General features: G+C 40.2%; 2 protein-coding genes across 3 annotated transcripts; both read left to right on the top strand.

The window, feature by feature from the left end:
* The first annotated feature begins 633 nt into the window (after positions 1-633).
* On the top strand, positions 634-10,970 carry pomt2 (protein-O-mannosyltransferase 2). 2 transcript variants are annotated; one of them, XM_030719622.1, is made up of 21 exons: positions 634-1,479; positions 1,570-1,654; positions 1,740-1,844; positions 2,430-2,538; positions 2,744-2,852; positions 5,430-5,589; positions 5,684-5,790; positions 5,890-5,972; positions 6,802-6,911; positions 7,017-7,083; positions 7,201-7,261; positions 7,364-7,442; positions 7,613-7,764; positions 7,846-7,937; positions 8,032-8,108; positions 8,188-8,259; positions 8,344-8,403; positions 8,501-8,606; positions 8,685-8,825; positions 9,292-9,403; positions 10,277-10,970. In XM_030719622.1, exons 1-21 carry the CDS (start codon positions 1,175-1,177, stop codon positions 10,380-10,382), a joined length of 2,298 nt encoding a protein of 765 aa, XP_030575482.1. In that variant the 5' UTR covers positions 634-1,174; the 3' UTR covers positions 10,383-10,970. The 2 variants fall into 2 exon arrangements, with proteins under 2 accessions (XP_030575482.1, XP_030575483.1); XM_030719623.1 differs by lacking the exon at positions 8,344-8,403 and having other exon boundaries at positions 8,480-8,606.
* A 660-nt stretch (positions 10,971-11,630) lies between these two features.
* On the top strand, positions 11,631-25,554 carry lin52 (lin-52 DREAM MuvB core complex component). The gene is given in 7 exon segments (XM_030719098.1): positions 11,631-11,691; positions 12,486-12,674; positions 16,437-16,511; positions 16,597-16,634; positions 16,728-16,794; positions 16,999-17,082; positions 25,172-25,554. Coding segments are annotated over 7 exon segments (570 nt in total). The 3' UTR covers positions 25,228-25,554.
* Positions 25,555-27,133: the final 1,579 nt, after the last annotated feature.

Genomic DNA, 27,133 nt, shown 5'->3' with positions numbered 1-27,133 from the left:
CTGAATTATTATTAAAATAAATATGTTTGAGACACCGTATAAGGTAGCATTTTATATTGATAATTTCACTTTTGTTTATTGGTAGTTTGATCTATAACAATGCATCTTATTTTCACTAATATGCTTGTTTTGAATGCAAGCGTCGACATAATCGAATAAACAAAAGGGCCGATAGTTTTCTTCAAACTGCTGTGAAGTAAAGGCTTTAAAGAAGTATGCGTCAACCTCGCAGTGCAAGACTGATCAGCGATGGACCAAATCCATTTCTTCACAAGCACGTGTCCCCTAGGTTAATCTGGTCAGCAAGTGCGTGCTGCATTAACAAAATCAACGGTAAAAAATTTCACCACGTTATTAAACTTATTTATTATACTATATTTCCCTCTAGTGGGCTTGTTACTGAACTACTTAAAATGGTGCACTGCTTTTCTACTTTTCCATGTCCTTTTCCCATTTGCCAAATAGAAATGTATTTCTTTACGATCTACAAAGCGTTTTCCTTAACTGACAATATGTTATGACCATGAGTATATTGAGAAGAAGTGAAGGGTACCAGCGCAACTACCGTTTGTATCAGGATTGAGTGCAAAGCACAGAAAGAATTCCCAACGTGACACTTCCGGGACTCCGTAGGTAATCCAGTAGGATTTTGGGAAATTGTGTTTATCCATTAATAACCCACAGTTCACGTAAATGCGTGGATATATTACACTGGAATACATCTCCTAGAAGTCAGCGTGTCTCCAGCGTGTTTCGTTGAGTCGAGCTACAGCCTCCTGTGAGGTGTTGGGTTGCTGCTAATGTAAATCACTGATTAATTAAACGGTAACTGTAGAATGTTCGCACCTAGCTAAGGTTGTGATGAACGTCGCCATTGGACGAGCGGGTACTTGGCTAGAAAGTAGAGAGGTGGAGTTTTATTGAGGAAATTTCTTATTAGGTTGGCGACAGTGTAACTGATATCATGTATAGTCATTTGTTGAGTAGAAAAAGCGTAACATTCACTGTTTCGTTTGTTTTGACACACAGCGCTGAGAAGTGATACTAGCCGCTCAAACATTTCTGCTAAATCTAGCTGGTCGCCCCTGAGTGTGCAGTTACATATAATCACAAATCATATGGTTAGGTAGCATAGTGGGGGTGGTTTTTTTTTTTAAACAGATTTATTTTCCTAATGGCAAAAGTAGAATGTACTCCAAATTGGAAAAAAACAGGGGACACTTCATCACTACGGAGCAGGAAAACCTGTCTCACAGCAGAAAAGAGCTTCCAAACCCCAGTCACTCCTGTCTCCAAGGACAAAGACAGCCAAACTCCTGGATGCTTAACAGGAGATGACACCCAGTCCTCAAATGGACCATCTGCTCAGTTTGTAGCCAGAGGAAACATTGAGTCTCCAAGCAAAGTGCTGCTGATCCTGGTGACAGGGCTGTCTTTCTCTACACGCCTCTACAAGATAACAGAGCCCCCTCATGTGTGGTGAGTAACGTCTTTGCATGAAGGGATATTTATTGAGAGTCTTAATTGGTGTGGCTATTCTTTACAATATAACTTCTTTGGGTGTTTCAGCTGGGATGAAACTCACTTTGGGAAAATGGGAAGCTACTACATCAACAGGACCTTCTTCTTCGATGTCCATCCTCCTCTTGGGAAGGTGAGATGGCAGAGTACGACTTTGGTCTCTCTTTATGCAAAGCTCTTTCGTTCTACGTCTGTTGACCTTTGTCACTCTGTTGCAGATGCTGATAGGCCTGGCTGGTTACATGACTGGCTATGATGGCACCTTTCCTTTCATAAAGCCAGGAGATAAATATGAAAACCAAAACTACTGGGGGATGAGAGGAGTATGCTGCTCTTCACACTTGGAAAACTGCTTTTTGGGTCATTCCGTATCAGTTGAACAAATTTAAGAAAGATTTCCTGTCTGACCATCTCTGAGCTGGATGCTGCCTGTATAAACAAAAGTAGGAAAATTCCATATGAATTCAAATTTCAAAAATTCATTTTGGGAAAATGATGCAGAACCCCCATCGCTGATTTAGGATGTTACAATCAGACATCCGATCTTGATAGAAAGAGTCAAATTTATCATAAAATTTAAGAATTTTATGATGAACTTCAGCTACACTTTTGAAATCCCATATTACTGAAGTCATAGCAGCTCCTAACATCATCAAATAATATTTTTTATGTGCGAGCTAATAAGAGTAGAAAGCTAAAATATGGAGGTTTCCCTGTGAAGAATCATCACTCCGCTGGAATTTTTTCAGGGAAATCCAATATGGTCCGGCTGGAAGCATTTGCTCGGTTGACATGGAATGATCCTTTTCCTAATTAATTGCCAGTACAGTCTGAATAGAGATATATAGGAATTTCTGATGGACAGTGTTCGGCCTGCTGTTTTGTTTGTCCTGACTCATTTCCTGCAGTTTTGTGGCGTGCTGGGCTCCTTCCTCCCAATCTTTGCCTACCTTATAGTGCTGGAGCTGTCTCAGTCTCACACTGCTGCTATCATCACTGCTACCTTGCTCATATTTGGTAAACTGTCATTTAATTATTTGAATGTTGAAAGTTTGTTTTTCATACAGTATTTTAGTGGTAAAGAAATGACTACACTATGTTCAAAGTGACTTTCAAATTATTTTCCATGCTGGCCATCGGTTTCCTTTTCAGTTAATATCTCCTTTGCTTACTGTGTATGTTGAGATGAGGAGAATCACTGTGTTGAACACCTTTCTGACAGACACTGGCTGCATCACCATCTCCCAGTACATCCTGTTAGACCCTATCCTCATGTTCTTCATCATGGCAGCAGTGCTGAGTATGGTGAAATTCAACCAGCAGAGATACAGGTAGGACACCAGTAGAACCTTTCTTTAATGTTTTTTATCCTCCAGCGCAAAATAAAGTGATGATATTGTCGTCATACTGTGCGCCTGTCCATCCTTTCATCCGTCTGTCCGTGAGGTTTTACCTTTTCAGTGTGGGGATATTTTTACTACTTCCATGTATCATCTATGCTTCCCTTACTGTTATCAGAGGCCCTTTCAATATTTTGTACTGTATGCTGGGTGGGTCTTTCCCACTGGTAGCAGCCTTACACATTGCTTCATATGCAGGACGGGAGTCCCCGCCCATAGCGGTGGGGCATCTATCATTCCATACCATGTACTGTGAGGACCACTCTTTCATTGCTGGGGCACTCATTTATTATCTCAATATTTTACTCTACTTTCCCCATGGCTAATTACTGGCCTGGGGAATACTGTATGGGAATATATCTACTCTTATTGTTCACCTATGTTATTTGTACTGTCACTATTTTTATGTTAATTACTTATGCTGAGACTATTTTATATTCTATATGGCCTTCATACTGGTGCATGGAGTCATTATTCTCATGTTTTAGATACCATGCATCACTTTTATGGCTTGTGCAAAGTAAGAGAAAGCCCCAGACACACACACACACACACACACCAATGTATAGAGTGCTTTATGTTCTCTGGGTCACTGGGGTGAGGGTGAGACCTGTTAGATCTTAGTTGTGTGTTTGAGGCTCTTGAAGAGTTGCCAGAGTGAGCGCTGCTCCTCATGACAACTCTAACACTATGTTATACTTCAGCAGTGTTTTATGATGGGTACATTCCTAAAATGGAGTTCCGTAGGCCCTCCACCCTCGCACTCTTCTGGCCAGGAGGGGGTAGAGATAAGACTTGGCTAAGTGGCGTGGTACTAACGATGTTATCCTAGCAGATGTTTGAGTAGAAAAAGTTCATCATTTGTGATACCTGTCTGAACTGTCATAAACCAAAAGGTACCCCTGTGATGTGTGCGCCTTGAACATGTGACTTTAGAGTCGGCGTAGTTTAACCAAAAGATAGTTGGTTGGGGTTCAGGTTTCATGGGCTAAGACTTTATGTAAATTAGGAGGGGTCAAAGGCAAGTGGGCAGTTATCATGTTTAGTATATAAAATGTTTGCCACTCTTTGTCTCACCTGACCTCTCTCTGTGTGCTCTTCTCTTTCCTGTCCTCTCTTTTCCTTTCCTGTTTCTGCATCTTTCTCTGTCTCTGTGTTTCCTGCTTCTCTTCTTTCTTCTTCTCTTCTCTGTGTGTGTGTTTCTTAGTCTCATCTATGTTACTGTCTGTGTTTTGGTTTTTGTCTGTGTTGTGTGTAACTAATATGTCTAATAAACAGCCTGCACCGGAACCTGCTCGTCCCAGTGAGTTTTTGGATATTTTGGGTTTAATTGGGTTTGAATCTTCGGCCAAAAGGAACAGGGAGACCCTAAGGAAATGTCACCGACATCAGTCTGTAGACTCCAAAACCACAAAGAGTTGAGCCATGAAATTTGGCATATGTGTCCTTTACTTTTCTAAGATGTGCAGCACAATATTCATGTTCCTGGATGTTTAGTACCCTTTGTACACTTTGGCTGTATTTGCCTGAATTGAAGAGTAAACAATATGAAGGGTTTCCGGCTGCTAATGCTATAATAATATATGCTAATGATGTGCCTGAGTGGCTTAGCCTGATCATCTGATTATTATTATTATTATTATTATTATTATTATTATGCTGTGTGATTGGCTATGACTGACCGACCATCCATCCATCCATTCTCTTCTGCTTATCCTGTTCAGGGTGGTGGGGGGTCTGGAGCCTATTCCAGCTGTCTTATGGTTAAAGGCAGGGTACACGATGTACAGGTCGCCAGCCTGTCACAGGGCTAACACAGAGAGCCAGACAACCATTCACTGACTGAAATGGAGAAAGTAGGGATTCCCCATATCTGGCAACTGATGTAGGTCACTGAACAGCTGGCGGTAGCTGATAGTGAGAAACTGGTGAATCTCAAATTTCTCTGTAAAGAGCCAGTCTATTTATAGTAACATCAGTTCTAGGCTGCAGCCTTACGGATTAGCCTGTGATGCCAGCTTCTGATTGGCTGATCATTGTGTAACATGTTGGTCAGGGATGACTCATGGCCATAAATGGCACAGACTATGACTCATCATTGAGCAATATTAAAGACATACCTACTGCTCAGCAGTATTGCTCAAATGTAAACAACATGGCTGCGTTATGTTTTGTACACGGGTACCTTATGATTATAGTGATGACATACATAATGCGTTAATAGCAGCAGATTATGTAGTATGGGTGCATTATATAGTATACTCCCTTGTGGAAGAGTGCAGTATGTACTTTCTCTAATTTGTTTACCATGGAATTTTTTTATCTGTTCTAGGATGTGATTACCAAAAGTATTTGTAGAAATGATAAAGATAATCAGAATATCAATCTCTTACAGCATGCTTAACATTGTTTTGATTTAATATTGATTTTGATATGTATTATACTCAAAGTGACTCAAAGTATTTGGATAAAAGTTGAGGGCAAAGTCTTTCTTTCCTCCCCCCCCAGGTCCTTCACTGCCTCCTGGTGGCTTTGGTTGGTACTTATTGGTATAAACCTCGCTGGGGCTTTGGGGGTGAAGTTTGTGGGTCTGTTTGTCATCCTCCTGGTGGGATTGAACACAATCTGGGACCTATGGAGACTTCTGGGAGAAATGAGCCTCTCACTGGTAAACAGCAGTTTTGAGCCTACTGATCCATGATAGTGTCAGTGAATACTGCTAAAGGATTGACCGCCCTTTCCCTGATGTTTCCGTACTCCAGGTGGACATTGCAAAGCACTTCCTTGCTCGGGTTTTTGCACTCATCCTGCTTCCCCTCCTCCTCTATGTTACCATATTTGCAGTCCACTTTGTTGTGCTGAACAAAAGGTGAGAGTGAGTGTTTAATAAAGCGTCATCAGTGCCCGTTTCACACCTCTTGACGTCAACTACATTATTTGAGAACTCATGATTGTCTTCTCTTGCCAGCGGACCCGGAGATGGTTTCTTCAGTTCTGCCTTTCAGTCTCGTCTAATTGGGAACAACCTACACAATGCATCTATGCCTGAGTGTGAGTCGCAAACAGAGCTCTAAATAAAACCAAATGTCATTGCAGCTGCAATTGTTTACGTAACCGCTACTCAGAAAGTGGAAAAAGAGGTCAAAGAGAAATGTAGACATTCCTCTCTAATATAATAGCCAGATGGGCTGAAAGGTTTGCTTATATTTTACTGTCTGGAGAAAGTCTTGTAAGGATTTCACTATCAAGGCTTTAATGCTATTAATCCCATTATTGGCTGGTGTGAACACCACTTGTTACTTTTCAAAACATTTTCAAATTCATTTTTAATAAATCTAATTATTTCCCATTTCCATGATCTGATCCAGTGACATGTTACAAAAACTGCTGTTGAGAAATGGGAAATTTATAGCTGATGCATGTTATTAAATGTTATTCATGATTAATAGCATTTACTAATTGTTTGATAGTTGGTTTGTAGAACATTGTTATTATAAAGTTGCAGCTGCTGCAATACTATTTTGTATCACACTGTTAAAACTTCTGTTTATGATATTTTGGGGTGGCATAAATCATAATGGAGCTGGAGACCACAATTTGGGTCCTGTTTCACTCACTGTTGAGTTTTGCTTTCCTGTAACTGTTTGGTTACGTTTAGGAAAAGATTGTGGTTTGAGGTGAAGTATTAGTTGGGACACAGATTCGTCTGACTCTCAGGATCAACGCAAAAAGAAACCTCGCAGCTTTGAGTAAACGTCAGCATTAGAATAAGTTACTTTTTACTAAAGTTTAAATATCTATCAGTGTACTTTTTTTTTTTTTTAAACAGTGGTACTCAAACAGTTTTAGTCATGATCCTCATGATGTTTTTCTGGTGCAGACCTGGCGTTTGGCTCTACCATTACAATAAAAAACCTCCGTATTGCTGGAGGCTATTTGCACTCTCACTGGCACTTATACCCAGAAGGAACTGGTGCAAGGCAGCAGCAGGTCAGGCTACTACTAGAAAAATTAAATATTTTATTTACTTACATTCGTAGTTATTCCTTTTTTTTATATATACTCTAAATGTTTTCCTCTGGCTTTTGCTTACAGGTGACAGCCTACCTCCATAAGGACTACAACAACTTGTGGGTGGTTCACAGACAACATGATAATGATTGTGAGAGGCTGGTGCTGATGTTCTTTCCAACACTGCCAAATAAGTTTTTTTTTTAAATCCAACTGAGATGAAGCATGGTTGTTTTATTGTTTATATCTATTGTTTATTTTGAATAAGCTCAATCTGGGAACCCTGATCTTGTTCGTCATGGTGATATAATTCGGCTGGAGCATAAAGAGTAAGTGATGACATTGATGAGAAAAATGCACCACCGATTTAACAGACTCAGTCTCATTCTTATCCCATATTTTGTGATTTTTCTTTTTCTTTTTTCTTTCAGGACAACACGTAACCTTCACAGTCACCTCCATGTGGCCCCTCTAACCAAGAAGCACTTCCAGGTTACAGGTTATGGCATTGTGAGTAGGCTTTTAACATAAATCTGCACTAAGAGTACAGATTCAATTGGACTTCTATTAAAGTTCCTTTGTTTTGGAATTGCTAAGATGTTTGTTGTCATACTGACACATAATTTTATCTTCTTTATTTATCTATTCCCAATACTAAAATGCATTCGGGTTATTCGTAGAATGGAACAGGGGACGCCAATGACCTGTGGCAGGTGGAGGTGTGCGCAGGTCGAAAGGGCGACCCAGTAAAGGTGCTGCGCAGCAGAGTTCGCTTTCTGCATCGAGCTACCGGTTGTGTGCTTTACTCCTCTGGCAAAACTCTCCCAAAGTGGTAAAACTAAGTTACTTTTCTGTTTAAGGTCAATTTGTACATGTCCAGTCAAAATGCATTACAAGGTTTGTTTCTGTTTAGGGGCTGGGAGCAGATAGAGGTGACCTGTAGTCCCTACTTGAAGGAGACCCCAAGCTCTCAGTGGAACATTGAGGATCATATTAATCCAAAATGTAGGATTAATGCATCCTGTGTACTCTTTCTTTGTGTTCGCACATCTTGATGTCAAACAGCAACTAACACATTACATGTTGTGTTTTCTGGCAGTACCCAACATTAGTCTGTCTGTGCTGAAGCCTAATTTTCTGGAAATCTTACTGGAGTCTCATATTGTTATGTTTAGAGTAAGTAACTACGAGAAAATAAATAAGCGCATCTGCTTTAAAAGAAAGTATATCTTCATTTCTTTTTTTATGTTTTTAGGGAAATAGTGGCTTAAAACCCAAAGACAATGAGATGAATTCAAAGCCTTGGCACTGGCCTATCAACTACCAGGTGCATTAAGCTCTATTTTACTAAATTTTTTTAAATGAACAACTAAGTTTAACTAAAAAATAAATGTTATTTGTTTCTGTGAAGGGCTTGAGGTTTTCAGGAGTGAATGGGACGGAGTACCGTGTTTACCTGCTGGGAAACCCTGTAAGGTTTTTTTTTTGTTTTGTTTTGTTTTTTTTTAACTTGCTTCATTTTCTTGCTTTCACTCTTGTCTAACCAGCGGATCAAAATGACCTTTCAGGTTGTGTGGTGGATAAATCTGATCAGTTTGGGCTTGTATCTCACCATGGTGGCAGTGGCCTCTATAGCCACCCAGAGAGGTTTTTCATTGGGCCGGAAAAGAACAGGTATGATTAATGATAATGGTCCAACTGTATGTTTTAGCATAGTGACTTTAAGTAAAGTATAAATGTCCTGTGTTTCAGAGCATTCTCATGTGCTTATGAGAGGAGGGGGACTGCTACTCCTCGGTTGGCTCCTCCATTATGCACCTTTTTTTATGATGGGCCGTGTCCTCTACTTTCACCACTACTTTCCTGCAATGCTCTTCAGCAGCATGCTAACAGGTACCAAACTGTGTTGAATTTTGCCTTCTTCTGGTGTTTGTACTGTAACATTTAGAGGGGAGGTTCCTTCAGACTATTGGTTGTCTGTGTTTCCACTGCAGTCTAGAGACCCAGGAAGATTAGGCAAATCCCTTGCATCTAATAGTGCTGCTGTAGACTCCATGTGAATAACCCAGTGAGGGACAGTGTGTCAATAATTCATAGAGAAGAGCAGCAGAAGTCTTAGCCTAAGCAAACAGTTTTTATAAACTTTTGAGGAGACTGACTTTGAGTATTTGATCAAAAAAGTGCTGCAAGCTCCATCGCAGAAAGTCCTCTGCCCTGACTGGGGAGCAAAAAAGTCCAAACAAACAAGTTTCATTTTGCACTATCAGTGCTATCAATGAATGGTTTGCGTTAGAGTTGACAGTGTTTGGGACACAGTGTTTGCAGTTGTGGTTGACTAGTTTTTGTTTGTTTGCTCCAGGAGTAACATTAGACATCCTTTTCCAAAGTGCTGACCTCCTCCTCCACCCACCTCATTCTGATTGGCTGCAGCGAACTGGGCAGATGGTGTTTCTGTTTAGTGTTCTTTACAGGTGAGCTGAGTACTAGTGCAAAACAGTTTGTTGTTAACACTGTCACAAATACTGTACATTAAAAAAATGTATGTCCAAAATTCTCACTAGTTGTCTTTTGAAATGTGAAGTGTTTTATTAGTGTGTACTCAAATACGGGATTTTGCAGGAGGAACACTGGAATATCCAGACCTCTAAATGGATTTCATATTTTCATTAATCACTGGAGGTTATCGCCATCAAATATGGGTCTTGTTTTTCATATTTTAACTCACCAATAATTTTTCTGATGTATCTGTCCCAAATTACAGATCCTGATTCATTTTGATGGTAACAAAGACCAGCAAAAGTTTCAGGCTTTTATTTATATTCATGTTCAAACTTTGCCTCAATTTGCGAAGAAAAAAAAAAGGCCATTTAAAAAAATAAATAAATAAATATAAATATATATATATATATATATATATATATATATATATATATATATATATATATATATATATATATATATATGTGCCAAGTATTTGATATATGATGATAAACTTTCACAGGACTCATTATATATGTTGAAATTTTGGACAATAAAATCTTTACACAAAACGACGACAGTCAGGCAGAAAGGTCGTGTTGATTTGAGATGGAATGGCCCAATAGGATTAATCTTCTCATCTGGCTCTCAGCAAGAAGCTCTTCTGCTAAACACCACTTGTATAAAGCAGTGGGGGCAGTTGAGGATCGTTAAATGCTCAAAAAAAAAAAAAAAGCACGAGTAACTGAGGGTCTCACACCAACTTTTCGCTGTTGTGACTTTAGCCCATTTTAAGACTAGAATAAAAAGTATCTACTTTGCATCTACTTTGTGTAAATGACTGTAATCCATTCACTGGCTGTCAGCTTCTACCTGTTTCATCCGCTGTCCTATGGCATGACGGGTCCACTTGCACACGAGCCGGGAAGCTCCATGGCTGGTCTGAAATGGATGGACTCCTGGGAGTTCTAGTTTGCTTTGACACTGATGTGATGAACACCAACTGTTCTGAATGTGAGGGACTTTAAATTTATCTGTGTGTCACAGAGTAAATAATTCTTTAAAGGTACTGACTGAATCTCTACCGACTTAGTATTTGTGTCACAGCATTTGCACGTGTTGTAGTCTCTCATGTATGAAGAATGCTTGATAAGACTGACCTGACTCAATGCATGTGAAAGCCAGATTGTGGAGTGTATGGAAATCTAGACTCTGTCCATCTCTGAGAAGCCTTAACTCACAACACAACTTCTATCCTGGATTTAATGTGTACTGTATTTCAAAACAATAAGCTAAAGTGCCTGAAAGGATAAAATGAATCTGAAAGGAAGCTTGGAAGGTTTAAGTGCTACATGTCCCTGATTGTCCGTTTTAACATTTTGTACATAGTTACAAGCTAGAGACTATTTTGATTAGGGATTGTCTGATCTTACTTATGACTTAGTATTTTGATACTGTATTTAGCCTTTAGTGCTGGGTGTTACAGGCTGTTTTACACTGTATAAGACTATTACTGACTGTGTACATTCCAGTGTGATCAATAAACAGTGATAGTGTATTCTGTGCTTACTTAAGCTCAATATCAGTATGTCATACTTAGTTTTCTACAAATTTGAAATTAAAAGGAAACCTTTAAACTGTTTCATATGTTCAGTACAGTAACATGAAGCATATATTTATTATTTTGAATTTCAACTTTTTAAAATATTTTATCGAGATTGAAAGGATCTTTTCAGTGTTGTTTGGCAAAGATAGGCAAAAAAAAATATGACTACTGAATGAGATACCCTGAAAACTCGGAAATGTAACAAATTTTGGGGAAAAAATGAAGAAAAGTCATACAGTCCAAAGGATCATTCTAGAAATACCCATGTAAAACCATAAAAAGTAATGTGGTCTTTGAGATGGTGGGTGGTGTCCTGGAGGATCTCTTTCCAGATCTTGACCAGGGCATCACTGAGCTCCTGGACAGTCTGAGGTGCAACCTGGCAGCGTCCGTTGAACCAAAACACAATGTCCCAGAGGTGTTCTATTGGATTTAGGTCTGGTGAGCATGGGGGCAAATCAGTGCTATCAATTCCTTCATCCTCCTGGAACTCTCGCCACATGAGCAAGCGTCTCCCCTATGGATATACCTCCCCAGACCATCATTGACCCACGACCAAACTGGTCATGCTGAATGGTACAGGCAGCATAATTTTCTCCTTTGCTTCTCCATACATGATCAGGGTGAACCTGCTCTCATCTTTGAAAAGCACCAGTGTTGGACCTGCCAATTCTGGTATTCTATGGCAAATGCCAATTGGGCTCCACAGTGCTGGGCCACAAGCAAAGGGCCCACTAGAGGATGTTGGTCCCTCAGGCCACCCTCATGAAGTCTGTTTCTGATTGTTTGGTCAGAGACATTCTCAACAGTGGCTGCTGGAGGTCATTTTGTACCTCTGTTAGTGCTCAGCCTGTTCCTCCTTGCACAAAGGAGCAGATACCGCTCCTACTGGTGGATTAAGGACCTTCTATGGCCCTGTCCATCTTTCCTAGAGTAACTGCCTGTCTCCTGGAATCTCCTCCATATACACTTGAGACTGTGCTGGGAGACACAGCAAACCTGGCAATGGCAACGTGTTGATGTGCTATCCTGGAGGAGTTGGACTGCCTTGTGTGGGGTCCAGGTATCACCTCATGCATCCAGTAGTGACACAGACCCTAGACAAATGCAAAACTAGTAAAAAAAAAAATAGAAAAGATGAGGAAGGGAAAATGTCAGTGACCTCCACCTGTAAAACCATTCCTGTTTTTGGAGTTGTCTCGTTGCTGCCCCTCTAATGCACCAGATTTTAATTTCATTAACACCAAAGCAGCTGAAACTGATTACTACTTAACTGACCAGATCAGTATCCCAGAAGTGTAATTGCCTTGATGCTATACTCTGATTAAAGTGTTCCTTTAATTTATTTTTTTTTTGAGCAGTGGATGTCCCCTTAAAAAAAAAAAGAAATATAGTGTAATTGCTTTGGTCGCAGGTAAAGGTTAGTTTTAATGTAGGAATCGAAGTCACCCAGACCATATAACCGTCAGCTACTGTTCGTTATAAATATTTTCCTGACTTTCATGCTGGATTTGTGCTCCAACAATAAACTGGCGGGCCGCCTGGTGGCGTGTTTCTGAAGCACACTGACACGCGTTAACTCCCAGAACTGCTGCTGCTGCCACCATTGGTTGTCGTTTGTCACGTGGTTATTCTGAAGATGGCGTCTCCAAATGGAGGTAAATTCTAATTCCTTATCCTGCTACGCTGTGTATAAATTGCAAAAATGACATTTTAAGCACACTAAACAGTTCCGGATTAAAATTCCGTCTTACTTGAACTCCCAGAGACGACAGAATACGCATGTTAGTGCTGTATTTTTCCCGTTTGGACATGTTTTTCCGTTGGCTAAAGCCCTCACTATCCCCGGTGTTGTGTGTCCAGTAAGCGGGAAGGAAGAGCGGACAGCAGGCTTGGATCTTGTGCTGCCTGGCACACAGAGCTGACTGTGGATGCTATTAGCTAAAAACATCAGCCTCTGGTTACTGCTGTACTACCAACGGGCTAAATCATCTCTTTTTACACTAGTTTCGTAACAACAGCAGTGTTTTTGTTTCGGTTGTCTCCCTCCCTCCCACACACACACACACACACACATTTTGAACATATCGTTATTGTTATTACTGCAAGTTGTGTTCTCAAAATTTATGATTTTGTACGTTTAACAGTAAAGCACCGTGTGCTATACTCAGTAGGTACTTTAATGGGTACATGTTTACACTAAAGCATTCCACTAATAATACGGTGCTCATGTCACATATGTGAACAGGGAAGACAAAAAATGACAAATACTGAATTAGTTCGCTTTTACTGGTAACCTTAAACCAATATATGACTTTACACATTTCTGACAATGTCACTGTGTAATACAACTGCACTTCATCTCTATAAAAGTGCACTTTAATGCAGAGCTATTGTACTGAATGGCAGTTGGTTGTGCAGCTGTACCAAATAAAGTTGCCTTTATTGTTAACTGGGGAGACTATCCTAGTTTATGCAAGTATATGAGGACAGATTTTAAAAATTTAAATGTAGAAACTATGAATGTGAACTTGCATTATAACTCTATTAATATATATCTTGTCATAGATTATACCAAATAAGTACATGTTTCATATACATATGTGCTATATTTCCTGTATACATGTATAATAACAGTGACATACTACAGTAAAAGTCTTGAGCCACCACTTATATTTTGTTAGGCAGATGGGTGCAGTGATTTACTGAAACATTTGCAAACCTGAATGGAAATGCAGTAGATAAGGCAAAAACTGAGTTTATACAAATATTGAATTTCAAATTCAATATTTGGAATGACCACTTTTATTCTTCAACACATCCTGAGCTCTCTGAGGCAGCTTTCTTGTCATTTCTTTTAAGTAGTCTTCAGGAATAGTTCTCCAGGCTTCTTGAAGGACATTTAAAGCTCTTCTTTGGATTTTGGCATCCTTTTATTGCGTTCTCTGGTGAGATGGTCCCACACTGCTTCAATAATGTTGAGGTCCAGTCTCTGGGGAGGCCAGCCCATGACTGATAGTTTTCCATTATGTGTTTTGTTGTGTTTTTTTTCCTATCCAGGTATGCTTTTACTGCACTGGCAGTGTGTTTTGGATCATTGTCACACAGAAAACTGAAGCTGTTCAGACCAGTCAGACACTTTCCAGATGGTATTGCATAGTGGATCAAAATCTGATGGTACTTTTCTGGGTTCATAAATTCATCAATTTCAACAAGATCCCCAACACCACTGTTCTTGTTACACGCTGCTTACAAACTGCCTAAAGATACAATTTAAAATTGGTTCTTTGCTGAGTTGTCTGTCGTGTGTAGACACAACACTGGTTGATCCCTTGAGTGAAAAGGCACCCAGTGTCCAAAGAAAAACTTGGAAAGAGCTTCAGAAAGAACTGCAGCTCAAGACCACTTTAAATAAGTGACAAGAAATTCTGGACCCTAGGACGTAAAATACAAAGAAATGAGGGGTGACTCAAGACTTTTGCACTTGTTCTACATGCAGATGTAGAACAGAAATATGTGCAAAATCATAATGTAAGAATGATATATTATTTTCATATACTACATGATTTTGCAATAACTGTCAACTATAGGTGCAGAATATTTCACCGCAAGGTGCATTGCTTCAAAATGTGGCTTGGTTCATAACTTTAAGAGAGTGCATGGTATATTTGTAAAATTTAATAAAAGGCCAACTATACATTTTTAACCACAGTGGTAACATTTTGACATTTGTTCTGATGAATAGGAGAGCCCAGACAGATATGCATTGACATAGACGCATATGTTGGTCCATCTGTGATGAATTGAAAGCTTTTTTGCACTATTTAAATAATAAAAACATGTCTGGGGTTGTCTTAGAAAAGGTCTTATCGTGTAATTTGCCCAGGAGAGTGGCTCTGACTCCATTGTTTACCAGTATTGTCATTAGTGTGTGCAACACAGAGTTCACATCACAGCTGAGCAGATGACGTGAGGAGTCAAGCAGTGTTTGTGAAAGTTTGCAAAAGACTTTGCTGGAAAGTTGCTAAACAGCAAGTTGTCCCCAGCATTTTTCTTTTTTTTTTTTTTTTTTTTTTTTTTTTTTTATATAACTGCAACGTACTGTATGTATCATAAGTTTGGACACACCCATGGGTGTCCTTTCAAAAGATAATTCCTTATTTGGTATTTTGATGATGGAGGTTAACAGTACTATGTAACACATCAGTAAAAATCTCCTGGTCCAAAATGTCTAGTGATTGTGAGGACCACAGAATGTGGTTCACAACTATTTTATACTAAAACCATTAAATGACCCCCTCGCCTTATAGATGGGATCATTGTTATCCTGGAAGAGACCACTCTCATCAACATAGAAGGGTTTTATTATAGGATAAAGAGTTTAACACAACTCTGTATTGATTTTAAGTGACTCTTGTCTCTACGGACAAGTGAACCCAAATCATGCCAGCAAAATCTCCTCCACATCATAACAGACATTGAATCCCTGCTCGCTACAGGTCAGCTGGTATATGTAAAAAGAATATCGGCCTGTATTGTAATTTTCTTAACCAGTTATTCGATTCAGTGTTACAGGGAATCTAGCTGTCAAGCACAGCTGTCATTGGAAGAAAGGCAGGGTTCACCCTAGCAGGTTGCCAATTTATCACAGGGCTACTCAGGAATTTTTATTTTATTAAAAAATTTTATTCCTTAAAAATCCATCCATCCATTTTGTGCCACTTACATGGACTGGGAATTGTCGTGGGGCAGCAGTCTGAGCAGAGGTGTTCAGATCTCCCTCTCCCCAGCTGTCTCTGCCAGATCATATGGAGGGACACCAAGGTTTTGATCTCTCCAGTGTGCTCTGGATCTGCCCTAGGGTCTTCTCCTAATTGGACATGCCCAAAACACCTCACCAAGGAGGCATCTAGGAGGTCTTCTTGTCAGATGCCTGAACTACCTCAACTGGCTCCTTCCTACGTGGAGGACTGTTCTCTGAGCCTCAGATGTGACAGAACTCCACATCCTACCTCTAAGGGAAAGCTGTTTGTATCCACAATGTCAATCTTGCTTTAAACACCCACAGCTCATGGCAACAGTAGGAACATAGATCTGCCAGTAAATCTACAGGTTTTTTGGATATTGGATCAGTCTGTCTGTCGCCCCCCCCCCCCCCCCCCCCTCCTTCTTTTCACACTTGTGAACAAGATCCCAAGATAATTGAGGACGAGTACTTTAGGAATCCATAAAACAAATAACTTGTGGACCACGGGAAATCCAGTGTCAGTCACGTGTTAATTTATCCATTAAAAAAAGAAACGCATTCACAGCTCTGACAGTTTATTGTAATGCCATAATGAAGTGAATTCATTACATTATATACAGAATAAATTCACCATTTTCTATGGAAATTATTCTTTTTTTCTTTGTCTTGATAGGTGATGATTTTGAGTCATCATTGCTGAGTTTTGAGAAGTTGGATAGAGCATCACCAGACTTATGGCCAGAGCAGTGTAAGTTTATATCCTGCTCCTATGTAACTGGTTACCATGGCATTTATTATGCATAAACTTTATTGTCCTGTAATCTCTCATGCAGTGCCCGGAGTCTCAGAATTTGCTGCATCTTGTAAAAATGTGAGTTAGATTTAATAATGCTGAGTTACACAGTAGATGTGTAAATAGGCACGACATACTGCATAATGCATGATCTCTAACTCTTTATCACAGCCCATCACCAATTCACCCCCAAAGTGGATGGCTGAGCTGGAAAGTGAGGACATTGAAATGTTGAAAGGTTGGTCCAAACAGCCAAAATTAAGTTTTTTGTTTGTTTTTTGGGTTTTTTTGGATTGATTTTCAGTTTACCTGCAATAGTTGGTGTTGAACAGAAAGATTGGTAGACAATGGGCAGTCTTATGATATAATCCTGTCAAATGGGATAACATTTTGCTAAAACTAGTCTAGCGCTTTCATTATGGCTCCTGTTATCCTTCTGTAGAGCTGGGTAGCCTGACCACAGCCAACCTGATGGAGAAGGTCAAAGGACTTCAGAATCTAGCTTACCAGCTGGGCTTAGAGGAGTGTAAGTACACGAACAGCGCATGCTAATGCACAGATGATCCAACCTTTAAAATGTGCCTTTGTATGGGGCCAGAAGCCCCATACCTTTGTACTGTTTTGAAATCACAGAGAACACTAAAAGAATGTGCTCACATGTTACCACTAGATGGTGCTCACAGGCCTTTCTTGGTTTTTGCTTCTCTAGCTAGTGGAGTTCACGGCATCCTTAGGTGCCGTCACACTGAAAAACCCCAACAGACTGACTTCATGTGGGCTTTTTATTTATTTATTTTTTTGTCCAAAGACAGAAAAGAAACAAATGAAATTGTAACTTCAACTCCCAAAACATAAGTTGACCTCAAGGTTGTAAATACTGTATTTAGGTCAGTTTTGTTAAACGTGAAAAGTAAGAAAGAAAAGGTATGCCCAGAGGAGACAAGTGCTCGAGCATTTGATGGATGCAAAATCTATTTTTTAATCCATTCCCCAGTGCCTCCATTGTCATAATCCTTGTGGAGTGTGGATTAGAGAGATGTAGCTAAGTGCTCATATTTCCCGAAGAGAAAAGTGGGTATTAATTTTTCAAGTGAAAAAGCATGTGAGTGGTGAAGAATTGCGATATACCCCCCCTCTCACTGGAAATACAAACTTATCGCGTATATGTTTACAAATGTACATGGAGAGTTTGCTATCCAATGTCAGTTAAATTACCATGAAAGGCCTGTACATAAGGGTACAGTGATCAGATTTTGCTTTAATAACAGTAGATATGTTGCAAAGCAGCTTCCAGACCAGAGTGCAGAGTGTACCCAAATAATGCTAAAAATAATTTAGAGAGGCTCTGATAAAATTTGATGGCGGCATAGGTGGCACACGTTTAACTGTAAAAATATTATTGGATTTTTAGACGCTTGAGTGGTTTTTAATGTAAAAGGTTTGCTACAATGCTCTGATCTATAAATGTCTGAAGAGACAATACATAAATATTAACAGGCTCCCTGTGCTGTAGTTGCATAACCCACAAGTTGCAAATGTATTTAGTTGAAAAACGCCTGATTTCCCAGACTTCCCTAAACCAGGAGAAGCATGTAATCTGGCTGGTATAAAGATGTTAGCTGTCATAGGTGCAGGACTGCAGGCTTTGCAATCATGTCATGTACCCCAGGATGACGGGACACAATGACGGTTATTATTGGTGTCAGAGCAGCCCTGTAATCGGTGCCTGTTTAATGCTCTCTGGTTTAATTTTCTCCTTTTCCGGGCTGTCAGGGGAGGCCTTGTAAATCTCAGCTACTTTTTCATCATGTTTGTGCACTCTTCAGTACCCGTAAACATACTCCGCAGAGGCATGGCAGAGTGAGGGCAGGGGACAGGATTTACTGCCCTTCCCCCCCTCAATGTGTGGACCATTAAAGTTGGAGCTGGTTAATGGGCAGAGCACAATCAAGTAGAGAAAACTCACCCACCCTACAGCAGTGAGAAAGATTTGAACCAGAAATTCCCCTTTTCCTAGAATGCGGTTAAGCAGCATTAGTGTAGATTTCTGCTTTTTCTAATATTTGTACATATGTATTAACATGGATATGAGAAGATAAGGACACACCCTCCTCCCACTACCAATCCTAAAAAAAGGGCTGTGTGATGCTGGCCCAGTTTGTCCCAGAGGGGCTTGGCGCGTGCCTATTCCTCTGGCCCCAGCTGTTACTCCGCCCCATGATGAATGCCCCTGTCGTGGGCCACTGAGCGTGGGCATCAAGCCTCCAGTCTCCAGGGAAAACTGAGGACTCTGATAAGTGCTGTTATTGGAGGTAATTGAAAGCTGAGTGTGCCTTTGGGATGCGCTGAAGGGCCTCATCTACTGAGACGGCTGGTAACATGGTCAGATTTTACACTCTCACACTTGTGGCCTCAACACTGCTGACTGCCATTTAATAGTTGTCTTTGTAGGATGTGCGATTAGCTGTTGTTACTATAGATTTTATTTTAAGCTTGCTTTAAAACACAGAACAGAAAATTAAAAAAAAATTATACTGTGGTCGTTCAGTGTTTTATGAACTTAAAAGCATGACATTAGCTGTCTTTCAGCAATAGTTAATATAAAATATTCAGAACAAAAGACATACACCTTTTCAAAGTTGATAAGCATATTTTGCCAAAATTATGTCAGGCGCTTGAACTAATAAAATACTTTTCTATCATCTCCACATTGTTATAAAAATTGTCAGAAAAATATATCATTTATAATTCAAGCCCAGCAAAGGATTATAATTTAAAAAAAACAAAACAAGCAGCATGACTTGGTGCATTCTGGATGTACAATCACCTGTTGTGGCTTCTGTTGCACCCTGGGTTACCTCTCTGCTGCCATAATGCCACCTAGCACATACCCAGGCTGACCCTGTTGCATCTTCTTGTGTGAAGGTGAGACTGGAGGTCACTCTGCTCTGACAGCTCCTAATGGGTCTTCATCCACCACCACCTCCTCCACACCCTTAGGATCAATCTCCAGCCTATTAGAAGCATGCCGCTGCTGAATATGATTGCATTCACCGGGCCCCACTAGTGCTAATGTGCCTCCATCAATCCATCAGGGTGGGCTGACCGCAGGGCGGGTGGTTATGAAGTACCTCAGCTGACAGTCGCTGAATGAGGAACAGAAGATGCCTCCCCTCCACCACTGCCAGTGCTCTTCCTCCTCCTCCTAACCTCTGCTATTTCCCTGTGCTTGTCTTTTTACCTGTCCCTTGCTTCTCTTTGGTCTCATGGTTGCAATGAAGGGTGGTGTTGTGGTGCATCTCATTCACAGTGGCACCTCCTGTGTGAGACAGGGAAATAAGGATCTAGGATAGTTATCTTCTTGATCATCGTAACCACTCAGTACCCTTAGGCTTTCTGTTGTTAGTTCTCTGAAACAGGCTCTCGCACAGGCATTGCTTAAATTATTGTGGGTGTTTTTTCATTACTAGCACTTATATTTATACACATCATCATCCATCTTGTAAAAAAATCTTAAGTAGTTCAACAGGCATTTTACAAAAGGATGACATGAGCATCTCCTTCCATGGTAAGCATGTTGCAGCTGTATCTGACAGCGCTTCCTCATATCTTAAACAGAATCAGTGTTGGAGCTGTGTGAGAGAAGAGAGAGGGAGAGGATAACACACACACACACACTGCTCCTCAGTCCTGCCTGCCTGCCGCCTCCCTGAGCAGATCGGAAATGACACCTCATTTCCATAAAGGCATTAGGAATTCATTGGATTTTCTTTCCCAGCTAATCATAGTGCGGGTGTAAAACCTTTTAGGCTTTTTAATGAATGATTTTTGACTGATTGCCTATTAATAAGGACACCTCTTGAACAGGCATAGGCTGGGGCAGGGGTTGGGAGGTGCAGATGTGTTTGTTTTGGTGTGTGGATGTGTGTGTATGTGTGTGTGTGTGTGTGTGTCAGCCAGGCGAAAATGCATTGGAGGAGGAGGAGGGGTGGGCCTCTCTCGGTTGGGACATAAAGAGGAACCAGTGGCTCCCCTGGGAAATCACAGCTCGTGTCTGCATCTTAAATATCCCTGTGAAGTATCAATAAGTGGGTAATTGAATTTTGAACACAAACATGAGCGTCAGGTGTATGTGTAGTAAGGCGGGGGGTGTTCGGCGGGCGCGTTGGCTGAATATGTGTGCCTCCAAGTGTTTCCATGCTTGAGTGTTTGTGTGTGTCATTTCCTCTGTGTCTCCCTCATCTCTGGGGAAAGGGGCAGTGAAAGTGGATGTTAAATCCATTAAATAAAGCTTACACCCCGTAATAGCCGAGCACCTCTCAGAGATGGGCATTGAGGGTCAGATACGTCCGCTTAACTCTTAATGAAAGCGAATTGGGGCAGTCAGGCTTGGGGTCTGCGACTTCAGTTAACCCAGGTGGTCATCTGTCCTGGCTTCTAACAGGCGTTCAGCAGCTCACTGGGAGCATGCCAAGTGGGGCGGGGGGGTTACAGTGTGATGATTACTCTCATTTTATACACAGGGGAGTGGTGGTAGGGGGCTGGGAGTGTGCTGTTACAATGACACCCAGATCACTTGTCGTAAATGAGGGGAAAGTGAGATGTTACACCACCGCGTTTCCTCTGCATTTACATTTCAGCCACATGGGATTTACCAAGTGAAGATGATTTACCGGTGTGGAGCAGAAAATTGCAGAAACATTTGGGCTGCAACAGTGAAGGCTCTGATACTTCAGAGGACACATTTCCTGGCATATTTAGCTGCTTGCAGATATAGGTTAATCTCCATTTTTTCAGTTGTCTAAATCAGAGCCAAAATCCACATCCAGAGGGTATGGGACTGCAAAGGGGAATATTTCATTTAGGTAAAATTAACATATACTGTATGTTGTGGCTGTGTTTGATAAACCTCCATAACATATGATGATGGAATCTCTGGCCATTAGGGCTAAATGATAATTAGAAGGTAACAAATCAACAGGGCAAGGTGATGGCCCACAGAATCCATAAGGTTCCATTTAGTATGGATGGTAGTCGTAACAAGATGCTGATTAACTTAGTGCAAAATTAGTAATTGACCTTTCTAATCAACTAAACAAATCTCTAAGTCTCCCTAATCAGTATTGATCTCTTTGGGTGTATGACAAACCGTGTGTGTATGTGTTTGTGTGTGTTGATCAGCATGCTTTTGTCTTAGTGGGCGCAGTCTCTTTTGATCAGTCGTGGAAAGTTTTCAGATAAAAATACATAATTACTGAAGACTAAACTTAGGCTATCCTAGCAAAATAAAAATGTTAATTTTCAGCCACTTATTGTGAAGTTTTATCTGAGATACTGAAATCCATCTGAATGTTTTTGCAGTGTATGGCACTCCTGGTCTGATGTTTGGGCTGTGAGGATACCACTTTGGTCAGTCTATATTTTGAACTGAAGTGAAATAATCTGACAGTCAGTAGACATGGACACAGGACCCAAATCCAAAATGAGTTACAGAGACAACAGACGGCTGGACATGAAGTAGAAAAGAGTGAAGTGCAGACACTCTGAGTGGGAGAGAACACAGGCTGTCTTTAAATTATCCTCTTGGTCACTCACACCCCCAATAAGAAGTGTAATATAGTGGACTAACTAGTTAACCACTGCAGACAGCTGTTAGCTTTTGTCTTTCTTTCTTGATAGTTTTTGTCTTTGTCTCTGTGCTCCTCTCTCTTTTTTTTTTGTCTTCTCTTCCCCCTCAAACCCCAGCCGGTTGTGGCTGCGCTGAGCCTGGTTCTGATGGAGGTCTTTTCCTGTTAAAAGGGAGTTCTTCCTTACCGCTGTCAGCAGGGGCTTATTTATATATTGTAGGGTCTTAACCTTACAATATAAAGTGCTTTGAGGTGACTCTTGTGCATTGAGACTTTATAAATAAAATTTAATAGAACTGCGCTGTTGACACATTCCACACATTACTTGGATTTACTACCACTCCAAAATTATGTATTATTATTATTATTATTATTATCTCGTATCGCCACATTTAAGGCTATGGGCTCAACTAAGTTGATATTTTTTTTAAGTATACATTGTAACTGTCATATCTCTCCACACGCATACACGACTAAATTCACCTACACGTGTATGCTGGGGACTGCAGCTGTAACTGTGCTGTAAATTTTCAACATGATTGAGAATTAACATCGTTCATGCAAAGGAGTCAAATATATATAAATAACTGTTTAAAAGCAGCAGCAACCCTCTCGTTATAGCTCAGATGCAAAAGGCTATAACTAAACTCTCAAACATACTTTTAGAATATCTTTTAATAAAAGATATGTTAAGTTCACATCAGCTGCTCACTGTATAATACACTGTATGGTATCTGCTTTGTGTTTGGTATATTATTTTATCTTAAGGTGCCATTATACCTTCAAGTGCAGCCTCACAGAGCCAGTGAGATGGTTCCAGACAAATTCAGTTGTCCTACATTGTGTAGCAGTATATTTAGTTATAGTTTATTTTCACTTTGCATTTCTATTTTTTTTTTAGCTTTATAAATAACACAGAGCCCCCATGCTGCCAGCACATCTCTTTTTTTATGAAAATAAATCCACACATTCCAAATTTCTAACTGATTGATGTGTAATGGGGTCTTTAATGTTATGATATTAGAGATTTGAGCTTCTATCTGAGAAAGGGGAGGCTGAACTGAACCGTAATTAATGAGACATTCAGCAGGGTGAGTAATCTCAGGAGAGGCACTGCTGTCTTTGATCTGTTTTACAGTTTGGGCTCGTCAGGGGTTGGAGAAAGTGATAACAAGAAAGAAGCATTTCATGTTAAAAATCTAAATATTAACTGCTGCCCTTTACCATTCCTGGTGATTGTGCTTCAAGTAAAAGTGACACCATCTTTCTCCCAGTTTAAGGGTCAGCCCAGTGTAATTGCTTTGCCTTGCCTAATTTTTGATGGCTTCACTTCAATCTAAAGAATCCTGTGCATGTCCAAGGGTCTGTTGATGACTGTTTAAGGTGATTTGAAGAGATGGAAAAGTGGAAAATGAACCCATCCCATTCCAGTTAGCATCATCTTCAGCCTAATGATGGACACCTCAAGGTGACATGGCCCCCACACCCAGATGCACCTTTATCATTCCACCCTAGGCAACTCATCTAAATTACTAAGTGCCCTGGCTTTTTCATTAGCCACCTTGGGCGGAGGAGGCGGGGCCCCCTCTGCACCAGCACACACAGACAGCAACCAGTTGAGATCCTAGTCACATTCTTCCTACAGGCATTATGAAGGTGGATGACTTTATGCTTAGAGCCCATTTAAAATAAGTTCTGTCTGCTACTCTGTCATCATATATTTGTGTGATATACAACGCTTGTAATGCCAAAGAAGGTGATCCTAGCTGTGTAGTTTATAAAGTCAGTAGTGGAGCAGAGAGGCCAATCCTCTTCTTATCTTGAGCAGAGTAATTACTGTACCTGGAAGGTTCCTCTCTGGGGTTTATGATGATGCTGCAGGAAACTGTAGTCTGTATTCAGACATGGGTTTGTTTTTGATAGAAAAGCATCAGCAATGATTGGTCTCACAGAGATAGCCAGTTTAATAAAGGATCTTCAGCAGGGACAATTCTGTTTCAAGACTGCAACACTGGCAAACCTGCTTCACTGATTAGTGTATGGATTTGAAAAAGAAAATCGCTGTTCATTGTACATATTTCAAATTGAACAGCCTAGATTCTGCTATAATGTAAAATTTAAAAAGGTATGAACTCTCATCTTCTATAGATACAATATTAAAGGACCTATTACGCTCATCCCCAGCTCTGTTTCTTCTGTTACCTAAGGCACCAGCTATGAGAGAAAAGGGAAGAAACAACAGATTTGAGACCTGATCATGTGTAGGGTATTAACTAAAGCAGTGACTGCCAATCTGTTAGCTTAGTGTGCTGTTAAGACAAAGCAAAAGTATCTTGTCCTGACCCATTATAATAGTTATAGTGCTGTAATAAACTGTGGATCTTTGTTTCTTGTCTGATTAATAAAATGTTTCTTTGAGAGGATGACCTGTCACAACCCCTTAAATTTATAATGAGACCTGTGGGTTGGCAACTACTAGGTTTCATTATTACAATCATAACAATGAAAGCTAGTGGTCTCATTGTTAATACTCATTCAAGTATTCAGCTTAATACTTGAATGAGTAAGTTTCTGTTAGTTTTTGTGACTGGTCATAGTCTGTAATCATTTGTATTGACATTTTTGCTTCTACACACTAATACTGGCATTTATAGACGCTTGGGTCCAAGTACCCGTATCACCCTACAGAGAGACAACAGTTTTGTAATCACAAGACTCTTTGGTAGTTAGGTCTCAATTTTATGTTGATTTTCATGTCCTGGAGGAACAGATGTTTGTATAAATTACCTCCCAATGTGACACTGGAGATATTAAATACATGCTTTGCGTTACTAACCAAGGTTTTATGAAGTTGTTAGACCTGTAGGCAAGTGTTGTGCAAGACTGATTTGTTTCTGATTTTAACAACTTATCAGATACTTGGACTGTTGAAAGGTCTCTGACGCTGTGCTGTGCTTTATCTTAAATATGTGTTTTCTTGTTTTCCAGCCAGGGAAATGACCAGGGGGAAGTTCCTGAACATCTTGGAGAGGCCCAAGAAGTGACTTATCTTTAAATTTTCAAGGGATGGGAATTGTTGGATTTCACAGTGATTGCAATCTATGCATTTACCAGTGTGCTATGAACATGTTCAGAGACTCTGCATTCTGATGATTAAATATAGCAAAATGCTCACTTTCATTGCTGATGTCCTCGCATCAGACTCCTCTGCACAACTGCTGTCCTCTAGATAGATGCTTTGACTTTTTTGGAAAGTTGTTACTTTTCACTGAATTTCTCTGACTTGCAGACCTACCTTGATTAAATGTTCTTATTTATTCACACTTTTAAACATGATTACTTTTTTTTGCAGTTTGTGAAATTATATAATAAACTATTAAATTGAAAGGATCATTGCCTTTTCTTTAAAAGTCCCCTATGAAGTGATTCCGTTTGCAGCCAAAGGAGCCAACTCTAGTGATGCAAAAGTTTTTAGAGACTTCAACTTTTAATTAGGGCAATAACTTCATGCCTCTGCCATTCCACAGAGTGCAGCACCTCTCTGCTGTGGACGAGTAAGGAGCTCCGACGTGGGAGTGCTTTCTCGGCTATCGGGGCATGTTTTCTTTTTAATGAGCATTGGAAGCAGGGTCTCCTACACAAAACATTGCGTAAAAATAATATTGCTCATTGTCATCGCCGTTAATAAGAGTTGACATAATTACTAGGACCATTTCTTTTCTAATTAGCACACTTCGGCGTTGTCGGAGCAAGCGGCCAGGCAAAAAGAGAATCAGACAGGCATGCCGAATGGGAAACAAAAAGAAGTCCATCCGCCATAATTAGGTAAGACAATGCCTCGGACTGTTCTCGGCTGGAGATGTCGCAGGAGCTCTGGCCGCTCACTCCCAACAAGTTACACTTCTCCCCAGGCCGCTAATAAGCCCCTAACCGTCTTTCCGATTCACACGGACAGAGGCCGCCATTGCCTCAGTTCCTTCACCCCGTGTGACCTACACGGACCCTGGCTCACCCCTCCGAAATGCATTACTCGTTCTTATTGGAGTGTCCTGGGACGCGCAACCCGGGGAGCCCGTGACGCAAAATGGGCATGGAAAAGAATCCCAGTCAATCTTTATTTATGGCCTCCAATGGCCTGTATATATTTTTTAAGTTTGACTTTTGTATGCCTCCATTCTTATGCTGAGAAACATTAAAAAGAAAGCAAAGAAGATAAATAAATAAAATTCAAAATTAGATCTAGTGCCAGTCTGCTTCCCAAGCGCCACCAATGACCTGTGCTAATAATGGCTTTATAGGGTTAAAGCTTTTACTTATGTTTTGGAGATCTGAAAGAAAGGAACAAATTGAGGGTTTCCACATTTATAGTCTCTCTTCTCGTTTCATGCGGTGCTTTGTTATATTTATTCAATTATTACTGCACACACTTCCTGGCTTTCTAAAAGGTGAATCCCTGCCAAACAGCCTACAGTATAAATCACTATTAAAAAAAATTAAACTATGGAAGCCTCCACAGCATCTCCAATCTCATTGTACATTCTGTATAATAACAATAAAGTCATTCTATTCTATTACAAACATATATAACAATATTATTACAAAATTTGTAAGAGTATTAGTTGAAGTCCCCTACACCCTGCATGCAAATTATATCACATTAAAGAGCTAATTTATGTATTTATTCGTTTATTTGTGTTGTACAGAGTGCATTTTTATCATGGCGTGATTCTAATCAGGCATCTTGATTTAAAACCTTCTTCTTGGCTATGGATATGGGCTGATTGGCTGTTCCTGGACTGCTTGCAACTTCTACAAAATGTGCGTTATTTTAAAGTCACTATGAACAACCAATGTCTGCGGCATAAATTCCGCATAGCCTAATTTTATTTATTTGTTCATTCACTGCAACTACTGGAGTGCCATTTAAAGCGGCCCTGCCGTCACTGGAAC

Source organism: Archocentrus centrarchus, chromosome 22, assembly GCF_007364275.1.
Source record: "Archocentrus centrarchus isolate MPI-CPG fArcCen1 chromosome 22, fArcCen1, whole genome shotgun sequence".
In the NCBI taxonomy this organism is placed as follows: domain Eukaryota; kingdom Metazoa; phylum Chordata; class Actinopteri; order Cichliformes; family Cichlidae; genus Archocentrus; species Archocentrus centrarchus.
This window is presented reverse-complemented; position numbering and strand designations above follow the sequence as displayed.

Bases quoted from the DNA above. Each gene is read 5' to 3' on its own strand.
- pomt2 (XM_030719622.1), top strand. From the start codon at position 1,175: ATGGCAAAAGTAGAATGTACTCCAAATTGGAAAAAAACAGGGGACACT. The intron at 2,853-5,429 runs GTAGGACACCAG...CTCCCCCCCCAG, and splicing joins TTCAACCAGCAGAGATACAG to GTCCTTCACTGCCTCCTGGT. The intron at 8,109-8,187 runs GTAAGTAACTAC...TTATGTTTTTAG, and splicing joins CTCATATTGTTATGTTTAGA to GGAAATAGTGGCTTAAAACC.